The 18,422-nt window shown below is 41.3% G+C and overlaps 1 protein-coding gene across 2 annotated transcripts in view; it reads left to right on the top strand.

Annotated features, from left to right (window-relative positions):
• The first annotated feature begins 5,648 nt into the window (after positions 1-5,648).
• LOC138015537 (roundabout homolog 2-like) overlaps positions 5,649-18,422 on the top strand; it is a 14,824-nt gene continuing 2,050 nt past the window's right edge. The window contains exons 1-9 of one of the 2 annotated variants that reach the window (XM_068862600.1): positions 5,649-5,887; positions 9,594-9,887; positions 10,422-10,721; positions 11,718-12,005; positions 13,217-13,267; positions 13,591-13,659; positions 14,222-14,305; positions 15,632-15,727; positions 17,983-18,422. The exon at positions 17,983-18,422 is cut by the window's right edge and continues 2,050 nt beyond it. In XM_068862600.1, the coding sequence (XP_068718701.1) occupies positions 5,797-5,887; positions 9,594-9,887; positions 10,422-10,721; positions 11,718-12,005; positions 13,217-13,267; positions 13,591-13,659; positions 14,222-14,305; positions 15,632-15,727; positions 17,983-18,422 (1,713 nt within the window). In that variant the 5' untranslated portion in view covers positions 5,649-5,796. The remainder of the gene's footprint in view (positions 5,888-9,593; positions 9,888-10,421; positions 10,722-11,717; positions 12,006-13,216; positions 13,268-13,590; positions 13,660-14,221; positions 14,306-15,631; positions 15,728-17,982) is intronic. The other variant, XM_068862601.1, reaches the window with a different exon arrangement.

Raw genomic sequence — 18,422 nt, 5'->3', positions numbered from 1 at the left:
TTGTGAAATCCAAAACTTACACCCAAAGTAAACAGCCTATAATTTGGATAAAAATCAAAGCTCCCAACTTTGCCAGGTGGGTGTTAAGCAAACACACTTTCAAAAAAAGGAAGTGATTTTTTGATCATAGTACCACTTTAATCAGTCAAGAACTATGTCCCCTCCATTAACTCATTGACTTGTGGCAGTGAGGCTTCACAGATTTTACTCTGACTAACGCCAGACTATTTTACTGGTCAACTGAGAACATCCTAGGATAACTGAGGAGTGAATGGGTTAAGGACCATTGTTTGTGACTGATGTTTTGACAACGTCAGCAGAGGTCATCTTCAGAATAGAATCAATCAAACAACAGTCCCTTGAAGGGGAACACTCACATGGAATATCAAATTCCGTCAAGGTTAACTCATTATGTTCAAACCACACATAGTTTCTTTATTATACTGCTACCTGAGAAATTTCTGCAGTTTGATTGGCTAAGAGCAAGGGTGTTTCAGCCAAATTTGAAAATATTTGAATGTAAAAAATACAGTTTTTTGGATAGTATACTGTGGTAGTATAAAGAAAACTAAGCACATAGTCTGATTTGTACAAGTGATGTTTATTGTCCCACAGTCTGTATACCAGTGAAATTTACAATATCATTAATGATGTATATGACAAAGTATACTACATGTTTCAGCACCCAGAAAGGTGCCTGCTTCTGTTTAAGTGGCCTCATACATCATAAGCCTTGTGGAGACAAGGCGCAGAGAATACAACACTGTTAGCTCCATGCTGTATAAATCAGGGTATTACCCACAAAAATACATCGGCCCTCATGAACTTATATGCAAGATTTAATTTAATACCACATACAATTACCGGTAAAAAGTGAAAACAATGATTTCAAACGACATAAAGTACTGCCAGCTGAAATGACAAGATAAGCCTGCATCAAACGTCTATGATAACAGCCATCTCAACAGTGACATATTAAGCACTTCTTTCATGTCGGTTAAGGTGTGACCCAGTCAGCCACATTTCTTGGAGCCATCTCTAGGGCAAAGGCTTGCAACCAGGATATCATCTGCGTCATCTGACATCTTCGCTTGTTATGTGCAAGTTTTGTCATCCATGTAATTTCACTCAATGATGGCACTATAGCAAACATTGCCCGAATTAGTCCATAATTTAACTTTCATGCGAAAGTTGTGATTGGGTCTTGGTTCTACCAGTAATAATTCTCAATATGCTTCGCACATAACCACAGGAAAATCAACATGCAGTCTTGGATGTGGTAGTTCCACTAATCCTTGGGGAAGAAGGCGTCTGGTAATTTTTTTCATGTAAGATTTTTTTCCTTTCTTAGCAGGTCTTACTTCTTCATAAAATTCATGCGCCAAATCACCATCTTCATCAAAGTACATAGAACTAAAAAAAAATTCACAACCACCAAATTAACTATTATTTGTCAATAGATTAATCCTCTGGGAAGAAAACATAGGAAATAAAATATCGATGAAAATAGCTTGAGTAACAGGGAAATCTTGTCTTAAACTGAGCCAGAGGTACAAGGGTAGCTTTTCACATCAGAAGAAAGCAACGATAGGATCTAGTGACAATCACATCTCCTTTAGTTGGAGTTGACGAGTTCTTTAGTGTTTTTTTTTTAAGTGTCCACAGGTGCAACTTTGTTGCTAGTAAAAAGAATCTCTTTAAAGGGGCAACAAAGGATAAAGATGCAGGCTGCAATCATTTTGTTTCTCCTCCATTAAGCAATTTCCCTGCAAGCAGAGTGTCATTCGATCTTCCTAGATAAGTTGCAAAGGGAAAAGAAGACTCTGCCGTCTGTCTGCCTTAACTTTCTTTGATTTGCCACTCATCCAAAGAAATGGATAAGTTGGTCCAGTTTCCACTAGTCAAACCTGTTTTTTTTAATTTTTGTGTATGATCAATTGCCAGGTTACAAACCCATAGCAATTTATAACAGTCTAAATTTCCATGAGTATTTCCCATGTTGGTAACAGAAACTCTTCTGTAAAAAAATGAAAATTATGGCAATTTAAAAGTATGAACTGCCTTGAGATTCCAAGGAAATGATTCCACGGTCGACATGTGTTTGCCAGAATTGTTCAAAAATATCCCGACTGTTTGTTTTGGTTCTGTTGTTACTGGTCACACGTGACTGCCACCGAATAGATTTGAATTTTTAACGCATGCTCAATACGGAATGACAAGGCGGCTGGTAGAGTCTTCTTTCCTCTTCCTGACTTATCTAGGAAGATCAAAAGAGACTCTGCTCGCAGGGTATTAAGCGTTTTACTTCACTTAAAATTAAATTTTAGGTCCTATAAACAAAGCTATAAGTTCATGGATGTACTTTAATTAATTAATTTAAGTTTGCTTAATTTTAAAGCAGATGGCAACTGTTTTACGTGAGTGGCTGTGCAAGTGACAAATGGTTCACTGACCGTGCCATATTGATCTACGATAGTTAATCCTATTATATTCACTTGATCGTGCGATCACAATTACTGTGTCCTATGCATGGCAATTTTATCACGTGCAAGAGTTGAACGAAATCACGATACAGCCTCAAAAAATTTTCGCTTAATTTTGCATTAAAAAACAAAGCTTAAGCATAAGCTGCATAAGCTTATTTGCAAAAAGGACAACAGCAAATTTGCTTCATGCAATCCCAGGTGAGAAGGCACTTGAAAAATCCCCTTGTCTTACGATTGGATTAGTACTACATCTATGACTAAGATACAAGAAAGAAAACCAGAAACCAACATGAAGATGACCAAATAAAATTCTAATGTCACCTTGATCGGGTCCGAACAAATGGCGTAGCAGTTCTCATCGGGCCGCTATTATCAAGAGCTGTTTTTTCTCCCCCACAGCTCAACATGTACTGAACTCCCCCATACATATTAGACACAACTGACCCCATACTGTTATCTTGATTTGACAGTGTAATAAGGAGAAGAAGCCATTAGGAAATCACTGGAAGCGATCCCTCATCATGATTCATGAAAATAAATATGGCGACCTTCCGCTGGGAATCTGGACCAAGGTCCTTTTCCCGGTTAGGGCCAGGAGGTGTAAACTATTTATGAGCATTGCAAAGTGTCATGCAACCGTCAGATAGAAAGCTGCGTGACACATAGGCGGCCTAAGCTCGCATAACATGTCACGTCAACGTCAACACTGATCGAAGCAATTTGTTTTTGTTTTTTGAGTTGCTTTCACGACAAAAGCAAAAATTGCCAGGAGCCCATCTGGAGCGTGCAACTTCCACATACAGCGTCTCAACCTCGTTCCCAGTGTCTCCCTTCTCTGCCTCCATTGTCGTTGAGACGACAATGGAGGCAGAGAAGAGAGACCCTGGGAACGAGGTTGACAGCGTCTATGAAACGGCGTTTTCACAAGTAGGTTTATTTTTAGACTAGCCCTTCCCGCGAATAAGGTCAAAAAACAAAGGCAGTTCCGGTTCGGTGACCTTATGACGTCAGCTTAATTTCTTGTAATTGGTCATCGAGTTCCTGTGGGAGTCTAATTAGCGGGAAATTCAATCTAAAAATTAACCTTACTTGTGAAAACGCCGTTGCAAGAACACAGTAGAGTTGTAGGCTCCAGCCTGGGCTCCTGAAATTGCCTTGAACAGTGTTGTTGCTGACGTGACGCTTTTCACAGCCCGTCTCGCGCGTAACTCGAGCTTGGGCTGCCTATGCGTGACATAGCGAATAATGATCAGCCGAATTTTCACAAGTGAACCACAAAAAAGAGCTTTAAAATAATTTATTTTACAGGGAAAACATCACATTATGCGTTCCCGTCTGAATGACAGCGCAAATATTTATTCTCGAATTTCCGGCGGAAGTTGTCTTCTGTCTCCATTTCTGACTTGTTCAGCATCATTACGCACGAATGACTTCAAGCTGTTTGGCATTTTAAGAACTTCACACGCCTGCTTGTATGCAACATCCCTTCAGCAGATTGCTGAAGAGCGGGTTTTCCGTAATCCATTCTCCATGTATTTCTGATAAACAAAGAAATCTTTCCTTTTCAGGCTTGTTTGTGAACATCAAGGTACGTTTCAAAGTTTCAAAGTTTCAAAGTTTATTTAAAATACTTATACAAACGTTTCTTGCATAATTATTATCATGCGTGTGCGATCGAAATAGCTTCAGTTTAAAGGGATTTATATTTTCGATGATAGTTTGGGGAACTTGGCTTTGCAGATCCTTTATCTTATGATGGTGATTTGTTTGATCTACTTATCATTCATTAAATGTGAGGAAGATGCAAATAGATTGCACGTGGAAGTGCATATTCGCGAACAACCCGGTGAGACCCGATATCTCGCGAATGACTTTCTCGTTGCCGTCGCCGTTGTCTTTGCTTAAGCTCCGTAATTATGCAATGACGACGGCGACGGGAACGAGAACGATATCTCAATATATATATTCGCGTTATTGTTATCACTTCGTGATTATTTCAACCGTTCTAATAAGGCAAGGGTGTGGTAGTTCCTTTAGACTGTGTTTGCGTGACAAAACACGACCGCCTCAGAAAAACGGGTTGCTCGACTGATTTATGAAGGGACTGCTCGCGAATGTAGGTTGTGTTGCCTCATCGCCTTGTCGCCCCAACCTAACCTTAACCCCAACCGGTTACCGCTCCTACCTGAATCGTCGCGGAGAGATTTTACAATTGCAAAGTTTGCATTTATGTCACTCTATAGGGACAAATGAAATTTAGCAAAAATGTCTCTCTATACATATTACAGAAGCGAAGGACTTTGCAGTTAGTTAACTGCGAAATGTTCGTTTACTTACATAAACGAATCAGTGACTTCGCAATTAATTAAATACGAAATGTACATCTTCATATATTACGGAGTCAATGATTTCGCGATTAATTAACTGCGAAATGTTCGTCTCAATATATAGGGACAACAGTGACTTCGCGATTAATTAACTGCGAAATGTTCGTCTGAATATATGAGGGAATCAGTACCTTCGCGATTAATTAACTGCGAAATGTTCTTAGATGCTTCATTGCAAATTTTCATAATTTCTCTATAGATATAATTCATTACAAAATTTTTACTTATATTAACTCCCATCGTCGCGTGACCACTTTTCATACCGGGCTGAAGTCGCCATGTGAACCGAAACCGATTTCATCCCGGTTATCGAGCCAGCCCTGGTCAACCTGGCCTCCTTGGCAGCCGTTTTTAGACTCAGCAGCCCCCCCCACCCCCCCCCCCCCCCCCCCAAACAAGGCTAGGGTCAACCGGGGTCATGTGAAGAGGCCCTTTGGAGTATAAGTGTAACAACCCCGCCCAATCCCTCGGGACGAGACGCTCACTCAGATTATTTGACAGAGTTTTCGATAAATATAATTAAACCCTGTCATCCTTATGTAAAGCTGATTTAACTGTTATCTGCTGTTATCTCGGGTCAGTTTTCAATTTTAGTTTATCCCATCCCGACTTGTTATTGGAAAGAAAACAAATCTCTCTTCAGCGATGACATCGCGGAATTCATATCTGGCATGTTACCCAAAACCGAAACAATGTCTTTCCCCACAAATCTGATAGGTATCTACTCAAATTACTAGAGCTTTTTGGTTAGTTGTTGCTGCCCATATTATTTCAGGACGGCGATGTGATCGGAGAAGGAAGGGTCTGAATTAGCAGTGTCAGAGCAAACGGATATTGCGTCAAAAGTGAAATTTTCGAAGAACTGAAGGCAAAAGACAGCAGTTGTCGTCTTCGCTTTGAAGAGAAGAAAGAGAATCTTCAGAATGGCTTGGTTTTCTAGACTGTTCACCACTTTTTGTCTGACCTTCTGGGTGCTTTTGATGCGCGTGAGCGGATCGGGCCCATCTTCTATCAGTAAGTGTTTCGGCGCAACCTTTACGGTTTAGATTTGCTTTACTCGTCTACTTAAGTTATTGTAGGTGTGTCAAAGCTTATTTATCAAGTTTAATGGTTTACCCCAAGAGATGCATCGTTGTGTAATAGTAAAAAACCAAATGATTGAATTTTCTTTCTGTGAGTCTCGTACGTTTATCGTTACGACTTCCTTTGTCAGCTGTGCAGTCACTCCTCTCCGTTTTAGAGACTGGTAGCGCAGAGTGCCCCTTAGCAAAAGCTTCTTCTTGGACAGTTCATGAGAAACCTATAAACGAAAACCATAGAAAAACGAACACAGCTTGCGAGAAGACGGTATGAAAACAATATAACGGATTGCTTCAACATGCTGGGCCAATATTTAAGTTTTAGTTTTCATACCGCTGGAAAGCTCTAGAAAAACGAGTTGAGTGAAGATTTTTCAACAAGTAACGTTTTGACTTTTTGATTTGCATTATCATTTGGGTTCACGCATCTGAATATTTTTTTGCCCAAACAATGGTGGGATCACTAACAAACGCACGTTTATCTTGTTCAATAAGTCATCACCTCCCTTGGCCACGAGTGTGTAATCGGTGTTTGCAAACTACATATGTTGGGAATGCCACCAATTTTAAGAAGCCCGCGATTGATTATCGCTGCTAAGTTCCCAAAAGTTTTGCAATTCACCAAAATATTCTTAAAAATCCCAGTTGACTTTGAGAAACTTGAAAAAAATCTTTTTTTCGGTCAAACCGGAACTTCGCCGGCCGGAAGGAATGAAACGTAATACTTTAAAGGCAACTCCCCATGAACATCGAAAGGTTATCATCAAAAAACAAATATTGCGCTTCGTATTCCTTGGTAAAAGTAATAATGAAGTTGCTAATTACCCTTTAATAACTAGATAAATCGTCTAATCGATTTCATGTGATTACCGGTTCATCAGATTTGTAAGTTCTTTTAATTGCGAAACCTACAACAGAGGAGTACGTTGTATTGGCTTGAACATATTTACAATGACAGTTCATACCCAGAAACCTTTTTGTACATATATACACACACACACATAGTTGTATACATATGAAGGTTCAGCCCGCAGTCTTCGGGATTCGGCTATAGTCCTTCGGCTACAATTAATGCATGGAGTATTCTGTACAACCTGTAAGCTTCGATTTTTTAATCATAAGTGGGAATAACTGCTTGTAATTTAAATTTGATTTTCTGCCATGCAATTACTAATATCGATCGACGAAGAAGGCTCGTTTTTAAATTGTTTCCCATCCTAGAAAAAAAGCTTTTAAAAAGATTTGCCGTTTTCGAGTACAAGACGGAAGGGCGGAAGGATATTAACCCCACTGATTCCTGTCATTAAAAAAAGATAACGAGGAAAGAAGAAAACTCAAACAGGATTTCAATGCCATGCAAACAGGAGCTTTTGTAAAATAGTTGTTTATAATAACACCGACCACGTTGACAAGGAATACAACGGCAGAAAACGAGAGGAAATGAGAAATATTTCTCTTGATTTGGGTAAAACTTTCTTGACATTGTCTTCTTAACAACAATGTAAAATGACAAAATTTGAGGATCTGTGGAAGGGATGAGCAACCGCTGAATAATTTACAATTCTTTCTCGTACTTCCTAACCCGTTCATATCAGTCACGTAATTCCTGGATAGTTGCTGCGCAACATTCTCCCCGAGCCACCTAGAATAAATGCGAAATGATTACAAGAACGCGAACTTATATGCCAAAATGACGTTCACGTGGCCTTCGGCAACGCCATTAACCACAAAGAATCGTGCTGCACGTGTGGCCCGCATTTTATTATAATCCTCTTCCCCACTGCAAAAACCGCAACTTTAAAAGACAAAGTTTTGAACTTTTGACGGAAACTTGGACAAACAGCAGTCAAACAATCATTCGTTCTATCTAGTTCAACGGCATTCAGACCAATCCAAAAGTAGCTTACTTTGCCAACATTTTACAACGCAAACGAATAATCGCGAACTAGTTACCATAGAGCCTGGCTCAACATTTGCTTCAACATACATTCAACACTTCGTTGAACCAAAATGTTCGGTGCGTTTCAACAGGTCATCCATCATTGTTGAAAGCGTAAAAAATGTTGAAAGCTTGTTGAAAGCTTAAATCGGTTTAATTAAACTTTCATTCAACATCGATTCAACTTTTCCTTTGCTCTCGAAAATGTTGAAGCCTTTTGAACACTCTGTTCAACAATTGTAGAACACGCGCATGCGCACGTCAGGCCGCAAAAGTTTATCTGGAAGAGAGAAACTGGTTTCTAGTTCTTATTTCCTCGCAATCAAATGTCGTGAAAGTGTTGGTTCTTTTGTTGGTGCAATGTTGGAACCGTTTGAATGGCCTCCGCACAACTATGTTTTTGCGTCCAACATTTGCCCAACGAATGTTGATCAAATGTTGAAACTGCACGGGTCTTTAAGTGTTTACATTTACCGATACCTTTAAGTGACGCTTCTGATGGCGTTGCTGTGGTCGTTGTAAAGCTTCTCATGTTGATGACAGGCTTTGAATCCAGACTTAATCCACTTAACGAAATCCGTGCTGAAATTGAGGATCAAATCTCGTTAGCTCTCGGCCCAACAGCTCTTTCTGTTATTAGCCAGTTGTTTGATAAGGTTCCTGTCATTATTCGGAGAGTCCTAACAACAACAACAACAACAACAACAACAAGAGAACAGCAACAATCTTTCTTTCACAGCTATTGAGGTTTTTTCGCTCACGTGATCAGTAACCTTGTTTTTCCACCGAAACAAATGATAATAGAGCTCAATTTTTGGGGACATCAACATGGCCGCCGTTCTATTGTTCAGGAACACCAACATGGCGGCCGTTACGTCACGTGGCGTCATCGGCGCCATGTTGGTGGACGAAAACAAAAGATCTCTCATTGGCTCCTTTTGTTCGTCCACTAGCAATTGTACATTGCATCATTGTTATCTATTTTTTGAAAAAAAGTTTTTTACATTTTATGACAACAAATTGTGACACTAGAATTTATTTGGTCGTCTTCGTGTTAGATTAAACTGTTCTTTTTGTTTTTTTGTTCTTGTATCTTAGTCCTTTGTAATTAAGACCGCGCGCTCCACTTTCACACCAACTGACTAATAAGATGTCATTTTGAAATAACCACTCAGTATGACACGGAACTATGATAACAGAATTCAAATCATTTTCATCGGAATGAGGCCGGATTCGCTGTCTTACCTCATACTCTTGCTCGTTGCTATCACACTAAGGTGGTCGACTGTTTCAAATCCTGGCGGCTCTTGGTATAAAACAAGCTGCAGTGCGAAAAGTGGGTTCGGTGATAGCCCAGTGGTGAGAGCACTCGCCTTCCACAAGTGTGGCCCCGTTCGATTCCCAGACTCGGCGTCATATCTGGGTTGAGTTTATTGGTTCTAGATCTCTACTCTGCACCGAGAGGTTTTTCTCCGGGTATACCGGTTTTCCTCTCTTCTTAAAAACCAACATCTGATCGGATTTGCGTTAATTTGTTGATTTCGGTTTGCAGTGTCCCCAATTAGTGCTCCAGCGCTAGAACACTAGACACTTCGTAAAGTTCGTTGCCTTTTTTTTTTTGTTTAACAAACGTTCGGCGTTGAATCAAGTTAATATCCCACATCAGTACATGTGAGTAATTGAAAGTGCGTTTGCTTTGCAGCCCCAGACAAGCCAACAGACCTTAGAGTCACAAGTGTCTACAACCTCAAAATCACCCTAACATGGAAAAGACCATTAAATATGCCACCCAGTACCATGCTCTTGTATCTGGTAAGGGTCTCGAGCGTAAGTAGCGACGGAGATTCTTTGGCGCTGCCCCTGCAACAGGCAGAAAGAGCGCATCTGGAGCTACGTGATAACACACTGTATATCATACACGTAAAAGCGATGCGAAATGATGATCATGGCAAACAAAGTCAATGGGAGAGTCTTCGAGTTAACACCAGTCATTTTGGTGAGTTGTAGATCTTCCTGGCTTCCGTTGTTTTATTGCTTTTTCTTTACAATTTGTGACGGTATTTTGTTATTGCAAGAGTTACGTTTTTAAGAAGTTTTCAAGTGCATTATTTCGATTTGATGTCATTTCTGTTACGTTTCACAAAGAGAAGCAATTTGAATTAGAGGAAGATAATGTTTGATCGGCTTTCATGAACCTGCAATTACATGTATTGCTCTCCTTTAATCCCGGAAGCAGGCGCTCTCTCTCTCTCTCTGTCTCTCTCTCTCTCTCTCTCTCTCTCTCTCTCTCTCTCTCTCTCTCTCTCTCTCTCTCTCTCTCTCTCTCTCTCTCTCTCTCTCTCTCTCTCTCTCGTTAATCACACAGTCATGGATTCGAGTTCTATTTAAGCCTGGACTTTCTTCAGGCCTGCCTTTAACTGGACAATTCGCTGGTTTATTAATTTACGATGATCTGTCTAAAATTCACAGTTCATGGTTACTCAGTACATATTTCATATTCTTTAGTCAAGTGTTAATTTTTCCGTTTTAGTTCCAGCGCAACCCACCAATCTACGCCTAGTCTGGATAAGTGGTTTAAAGGTCAAAATAGCTTGGGATAAGCCGACAACAACTGCGTCGGGAATTCCCGATACTTCGCGTTTAGAATACAAAGTCCTCGAAAAGAAGATTAATGGCATTTCAAAACATTTAGTATTTCGAAAAGCGAGTGCTTCTCTGCGCCTTCTTGGTGATTCCATGTACGAAATAAAGGTCAAAGCTTTCAAGTCCTTCAATCAGCGTGTCTTGGGATCTTGGTCTACCCCACTGTCTTTTAAATCAAACGCGTCCGGTGAGTTCTGAGATCTATTTTTTTCACAGTTGGTCACGCACGGCTGGGTCAGAATGGATTCGAGCGCCGATCGAAATTTAGGGTGCGAACTGGCTCTATAGTTTTTCGAAAAAAAGAGTGGTCATACGAGAAGCAAAAGGGCCAAAGCCAGCAGATACTGAGGAAATGGTCTCTTCTTTCTCCACCTCAATCTGCGACGTAGGGATACTCTGCTCCGCAAAGCACTCAATAGCGGCAGGTGTGTCACAGGCGGGTTCCTAAAATCTTTTTGTATCTCCACCATTCTCGTCACCAGAGCCTTGGATCGACCCAAGGGTAACTCTATGTGGGAGGACATGCGCCGTAGGGTTCTTATAGCCAAATATTTGCTATTTGAACCTTACGGCGCCTGCCCACTCCTCGTGATAACGTGAATGCACCAATTAGAGACGCTTTTGATTGTTCCTCACGAAAACCAACGAGAAGACATTTTGTTTCAGGGTTCCCCAGAGCTCTTCTCTTCCTTAGTCAAGAGAAGAGCTCTGGGGTCGAGATTGTATCTCCACAAGAAAAACCTTCCAGGCCAGGGCGTGAAACACTGCAATACTATACATACTTAATTGACCACTCCCCAAAGGGGCTTTTCACGGCCAATAAAACACAATCAACGAAACGATCGAACAACAACAACAACAACAACAACTGTACATGTTATATTAAGAATCCCAACCAGCCGGATCTTCTTTGTTAGCTAGCTAGAATAATGCTAGACTGCAAAACAGTCGTATTTTTTGCGAACGCTAGCGACGCGATAAATATTCAAACGAAAGGTCTGGAGCGAGTGTAGAAACGGCGAGGGAGAATGGGGAGAGACGCGAAAAAACAGGCTTGCGCGCTTCACACGCGAGGGTCAAGCTTACGGCGCTTCGCGCCTTCCGAAAATGGAAGAAAGCGACTGTTTTGCAGTCTAGAATAATGCGAGAACTGGGCCAATCACAAATGTATTTTAAATTTCAGTTCCATCCAAGCCGCCCACAAACGTCAACGTCGAATCCAACACTCGTTCTTCAATATCCGTTTCATGGGGAATGATTCCAAACAATGGTCGCAATGCCGTTATTCTCGGCTACATCGTGTTCTACTGCGAGCAAGATGGTACAAACTGCCTTCGACTCGATGCCAGACTGAACTATTCACTTGAGATAACTGATCTCGATCCCGGAAAAGGGTACAAAGTCCAAGTTGCAGGATATAACAAAGTTGGATTAGGAGTGAAGTCCAAATCACGACCTGTTATCGTTGGAGGTAAATTTAATTTATACGCTAAGTTGTAACCTAAGCCCCATTGAGCCACGGAAGGAAATCTAAAAGGAACATTTCGCAAGCCAGGAGAGAAGTTCTCCATCAGATTTTTAAACTAATCGTCTTTAATACAGAAGAGATACTTAGCAATATAAACGTAGTAGTAGTGTCAAGACAAGTTAAAAATGAAAACAGCACACTTCTTGCTCTCCTTCATACATGTATAATGCATAGCTGCATTAAGCCAGAAAATTTTCACTTCCGATTTAGTTTAGGATCCAATGTCAGGGTTTAATGCATAATGAATGCTTGACCAAGGGGCGAAAGAAACTACAGATGTCAGTAGCTCATATTTGGGAGTTTGAGACCACTGCGACGTCAACGAAATCGTCATCTCAAAATGTAACTGCGCTATCGTTAAGTCTTTCACGATTAATCCATCTTGTTATTTCGCAAAATGTGGGGGAATCAAAGTATCCTAAAAATAAATGGGTATGAGCGATTTCAGAGTAAAAACAGAGAATGGAAGAGTAGTTCAAATTTGTATGCTCGTGTTCTCGTCAAAAACTGAAATGTGGTGATTTCCCGTCGTCGTTTTGCAGAGCACAGCACGAATTTGTGGTAAAATGTCTGCCGCGCTTGCAGCTCGATTATTCTTCCTCTGTAAACCAATGATATTACTGTTTTGAGCCGTCGTGCCCGTTGCCATAGCTGTCGCCGTTGCTCAAACTTCTAATTGCATTTGCGACGTAGACGGTAGCCTGCGAGCAGGATATCGAGCGAGTGCTTCGGCGGCCGAACCGCCAGCGCGCGAGAAGCATGGGGCGAGGCCGAAAAATCCCCATTCTTTTCGTGCGCTAAAGTACTCGCTTGATATTTCCAAACAAGTGATCCTGCTCGCAGGCTACGTAGGCGGATACAATGATCTGCCAAGAGGAACAATGTAGATGGTCTAAGAAAGCGATAATTCCAAGGGAGCTGAGGGCTACGGGTTACGAGCGTGTGCATTGCAACGGTTTTAAAATAATTCGTTGCTTCGCTCTGCGATTGATTTAGAAATCTTGCCCTGCTCTGGCATAAACGGCTCTTGAATAACAACATTTGGGCAACCGGAACACGTCACAGCTATTCAAGATAGCGGCGCCTTGGTTGAAAACAAAACTAAGCTATTCGGAAACTAGACACGTGACTTCTTCTTTCTCTCTTTATCCCAGGCCGATTCCTCCCAACAACTCAGAAGACAACCACTGAGAAGCTATCAACAGGTGCGTATTGCGAGCTAAATGCCAAGGAAAAACTCTACCTGGTTATTTCGTGCGCTATCGCCCTTTGACCGATTTCGTCCCAAACGGTTGACCTGTCTCTGGAAGAACTGGTCAAGTTCCCAACGAAGGTACCTTAGTGGCTGCGTCCGTGGAAAATTGTACTAATATCGTGAATGGGTTCGAACCTATCCCTTCATTCGTACATTTTAGTTACCTGGTACTTTCTTTAGTCAGTAACCCGTAGGATGCGAGGTATATTCTATAGAATACATTATGACAAATGACAAATAGGATGTTTTATTCATTTTCTTCTTTTTTGACAGTGAAGACAGCGAGGACAACAATGGAAACCTCAAAAATAACCTCTGAGTCTGTTCCAGCGCCTAGGATAGGTAAGGATAAAAATTGGTTTGATCTTATGGAGAGAAAATATCTCATTTCCAGTCACTTGAAAGGGTAGTTAGGGTTAGGGCTGTCTTTTGGTTTGAGAGCCGAGATTCGGCCGGAAAGAGGTGGTTTAGTTCCAAAAATTCCAAACAAATCTCATGAGAAAAGACATGCAGTGGCGGAAAAGCTCAACTTCCGGTTGCGGCTTGTCACTGAAAGATTCTCGTCCCTACCCTCCCACTCCACCCGTCCTCTATCGCTAATTTCAGGTGGACGAAAAAGTAACTAAGTATTCTGAGCAAAGAACGGGTAACCCAGGTTTCTGCAGGAGGTGATTAGTTGTCATTTATCGCAGCTTGGTTGGAGGCAGGATGACTGATCACCATCTCATCCTCTGGAATATACTGTTTGAGTTCCCCACCCCTCCCCCGAACTTTATGACCTCCTTCTGAAGGTCAATTCACTTCAGTACGAACGAAGCGTTTACAATATTTAGCTGCCAATAAAAAAATAACTCTTTATCGACGAGAACAAACATGTTGTATAATGTACGAATTTTTCTTGTAGACATCACGACAAACCCAACAGGGACATTAAACAAAGTTGAGACTTCTACGATTGTTTCAAGCGAAGACCCTCTTCATTTAACAGGTTAGCTTCGTTGTTGTTCTGTTGAGCTCAGTCGATGGTTTTTATGTACGCCGGAAAGAGTTGTGTTTGTTGCCACTGCGCTGATTGGTGGACAAAAACACTACGTCTCTACACGTGACTTAAGGCTGCAGAGAAATAGGTCGGCAAAGTGTGCATGTGGTAAAGTTGTTTTCGTGCTGCTCGAAATGAGGAAGAACCCCTGTCTTTTTGAACGAGTCTAACGCGACAAGAATTTGAACGTTTGTGTTTTTTTCTGAAACGTTTTGTGTTAAAAGTTTAAGATTACACGTCCATTCAGTTTTGACACTAAATTGAATTCAAACCGTAGCAGAACAACTGCTATTCGATCCTTCTTTAGCATGTGATTTCAAGGCGGCCATTGTGGACTACAATTTGTTGTGTCCTTCAATGAAGAACTAGCGCCTGCATGGAGAGTAGAAAATAAGGGTCACTGAGAGGCAGACGGCCAGGCTTACCTCTTGAAGTAAATAATATTTGGGTAAGATTTTTCGGCATTGCATAGAAAAAGAATTATGTTTCCCAATAAGTCCGCACTTGAGGCGCTTTTACGCGATTCCGTGTGTTCGCAATGCAGTAGATGGGACACACACATTCCTAGATGGCGACCAATAAATTGTTCTTTTGTCCTGCTATCAATTACCCCACTAGCCTTGTTAGCGTGGACAGTACAGCATGGACACCATCGTCTGAGCAATGGACAATACTGCTTTAAAATGAGGTTTATCGGTCTGATTAGCTTAAAGAATAAGATATTGGCCCGCCAACTATGACTCGGTCTATATTTTCTCTTGCATCGCCACGTTTAGACTAAAGACTTGTATAAATAGGTAATAACATGAAGAAATATCCGATAAACCACGAAGCCGACATAAGCGCGGCAATATGTGCACGCGTGAGCCATGATTGGTTTTGGTTTCACTTCTGATTGGTTGAAAAAGTGGCGCAAAAACTTTGAACCAATCACTGAGTGAAGCAATGCAAAGCCAAAGCAATTCACTAATTACTTTCGACACCCAATTGAAAACCGCTCTAACAACAATAATAATGATAATGACCTCTTTGTTAGTGTCAAGTTTATTTAGCGCTAAAGCACTAACCCGGGGCACATATCATGTTTGTTTTTGAGGAGAGGAGAAAACCAGAGTACTCGGAGGAAAACCTCTGGGTACACAGCAGAAAACTCACAAACTCAACCCGAGTCTGGGAATCGAACCCTGGCCATATTGGTGGGAGGCGAGTGCTCTCACCACTGCGCCATCCCTGCTTCCATGTTGTCCTCTAATTCATATATTTACTTTTGTACAGGCGCTGTCAGTATCCAGAACCCTTACATACCAAAAAAACCAGAAAGGAAAGGGACCTCGGATACTCCCTCTACTTCAGCTGTTGCTTTTGCGGCAGGTAGTTTCCTTTCGAAGGATTCATTTTTGAGAAAAACGTTAAACCCGTGGCTGTGGGCGGGAATGAAATAGGAATAATCGTTGAGACAAACGATATTCGACGCTAGTGGGCGTTCGCTCGCTTTTTGACATTTAAGTTGTCTCATGTCGTACTTTTTATCGGGTTGGGAGCTCTCAGCTGAGCTCTCACGGCTTCATCTTTGATGACGTTATCTTTTCCGTCTTGTTTATTGGCATACAAGAAAGCGTTTTGCTATGCACAAATCGATTACGTTAAAGTTGAAAGAGCTTGATAAACTAAGCTACATCTCCAATTTTAAGCATTTAACGTTTGGATAATCAGCGTAATACTTGCCATCAAAAAATGACAAACAACTAAGTGGCCAAAAGCTAACGAACCCCTGCATTCTTTGCAATATTAACATTTTTAAAACCAAAATTGCACAAAGTATATAGGTCTCAATTTTTCATAAATAGCTGATCATCTAATGCACTTGCTGAGCTGATTTCTTGGAAGACGCTGAGCTTATTCTAATTTGACATTTTTTTTTTACGAAGAGTTCCTAATGCATTGCACAGGTGACTTTGTCAAATAGGTGGTTCAGGAACTCCAACTTCTTTCCTGACGCCAAAACATTTCGTTGAGCCAAGAATCCATTACCCACGAGTAAGAACCTGGTATCAGCTTTGTCCCTACCAGCGTCAGAAAAGTATCTATTTTTAGACCAAGTGGCTAACTCAATGTTGTACCCAATTCAAATCTCCCGGAGTTAAGATTCGTAGTGTATTGTATTGCGTTATAATGACGCATTCACATTTAATTGATGTGGAAACACCTGGAACAAAACGTTTTGTTCCCAAAGGATTTGGATTGGGTACAACATGGAGTTAACCGATTTGGTCTATTGTATATTTTCCTGCAAATCTTGGTTTAAAAATAGATACTTTTCTGACTATGATGGGGACTGGGCCAATTTGGGTAAATCTTTTTCCTTGATTGAACCCGATTTTTGGTCTTATTGCTAAATCATTATATCCTGCTGAACACCACAATCTTGCTTTCCATCCTCTGGGGGATCCTCTGAGGTTAATTTGAGCATCCTGGAACGGTGGGGATTGGTTGGTAAGAGAAGGAGGAGAACCAATTGAGGATAGAGACGTTATCGACTCGAAAAAAAAAAGAGTGCACATGTGCACGCACGTGATATCTCGCGCGGATACTCGAAGGAGACGGCAAAAGCCTTTCTGACCAAAGTCAGAAAAACCTGAGGCATACGTTGTCTTGAGAAAATATCGGGCTCTTAATGAATGAAGTCTTTTCCCACTTCCTTTTTGCTCATAAACAATTCTCTCCTAAACAACAATGGGCAAGAAAACGCCCTGAACACTGACTCAACCTTTTCTGCGTGTTCGCCACGCGTTCTTCGACCCCGGCTAACAGTTGCACTGCTACTGGGCCATCATTTGGTTAAAGGGGCTAGGTCACGGAAGTTTAGGCAATTTCAGCACTGATCGAATGGTCATAGAATTAACTAAAATATTAAAATAACTGTTCAAAACTATAGAAAAACTCTAACATAACACAGGGAAGCCAAGAAGGGACATGGATGAATTTGGGTAAATTTGAAAAACGTCGGCCCGCCTTTTTTCAAATTTATATCAGTCTATATCAAAATGTCATTTACACAGCTAGAAAATCATTCTCAGTTGTTACGTGGCCGTGATGTTGCAAATGAAAGACTCTTGCCCTGCCAATAGACATTTTTGCAGATACGGCGGCCATTTTGATTTCTATTGTTTCGAAAGACATTATAGGATGCTCAGGGGGCAAATTAATGTGTATTTGTTCCCTGGGCATCCCATAATAGCTATTGGAAACAATTAGCCCTTCGTTAGCCCTTCGTCAGAGCGATTCGCTCTGACGAAGGGCTAACGCTCGAAACGTCAGCTTTTAGAATCTCTGTACGGTGGTCAATTTACATTATCAACTCCGTTGATAAACCAAATTTTTGTATACGACTTCCCCACCGACGCAGCACCACAGTTTCTTTAGAAACTACCCCTTCATTCAGAAATCAAAATGGCCGCCTTATCGGTAAAAAGGTCTATTTGACGTTTAGAGCTCATAATTAACAAAATTACCTAAAATAGCGTGACCTAGTCCCTTTAAGCATTTAAGTTTTTCTTTCTTTAGGTTGCAATGATAATGGAGTAGCTCGGAGCAATAACTGATCCAGATTTTGTTGTCGTTTTTAGTTCATCAAAAATCAGAGTCTGGTTCCCTCCACAAAATTGTTACCGTTGGAACACCAGTAGCAGGCGTCATTTTGGTGCTGGTGTTGCTATTAGCTGTGTTCGTTTTGTATAGGAGGAGATCTCGCAGGAAGTTTCTACAAGATGGTGGAATCGTGCCACGGGACATCAATACGCCGGATACAGTCACACGCGGGACCTTCAGCGTTCGTTACGTGCCCTCGGACGACACCCCTATGACTCAGGCGCTGTTAGATCAGCCAGTTGAACCTCACCGAAGTTTGCCAAGGCAAATGGTCGAAGATTCAACGTTACTAGGGGCTACTTGTCCAGAAAAGTGCAAGTTATCTGTTGATTTAAGTACAGGGCAGGGCAAACTCGCGGAAGGTCGCCATGAGGGATTGTACGATAGCATTGGGGACCCTGCATGCAAAAACCCGCGG

Source organism: Montipora capricornis, chromosome 9 (assembly GCF_036669925.1).
Source record: "Montipora capricornis isolate CH-2021 chromosome 9, ASM3666992v2, whole genome shotgun sequence".
Taxonomy (NCBI): Eukaryota; Metazoa; Cnidaria; class Anthozoa; order Scleractinia; family Acroporidae; genus Montipora; species Montipora capricornis.
The sequence above is the reverse complement of the archived record's forward strand: the minus strand, read 5'-3'. Positions and strand labels throughout refer to the sequence as shown.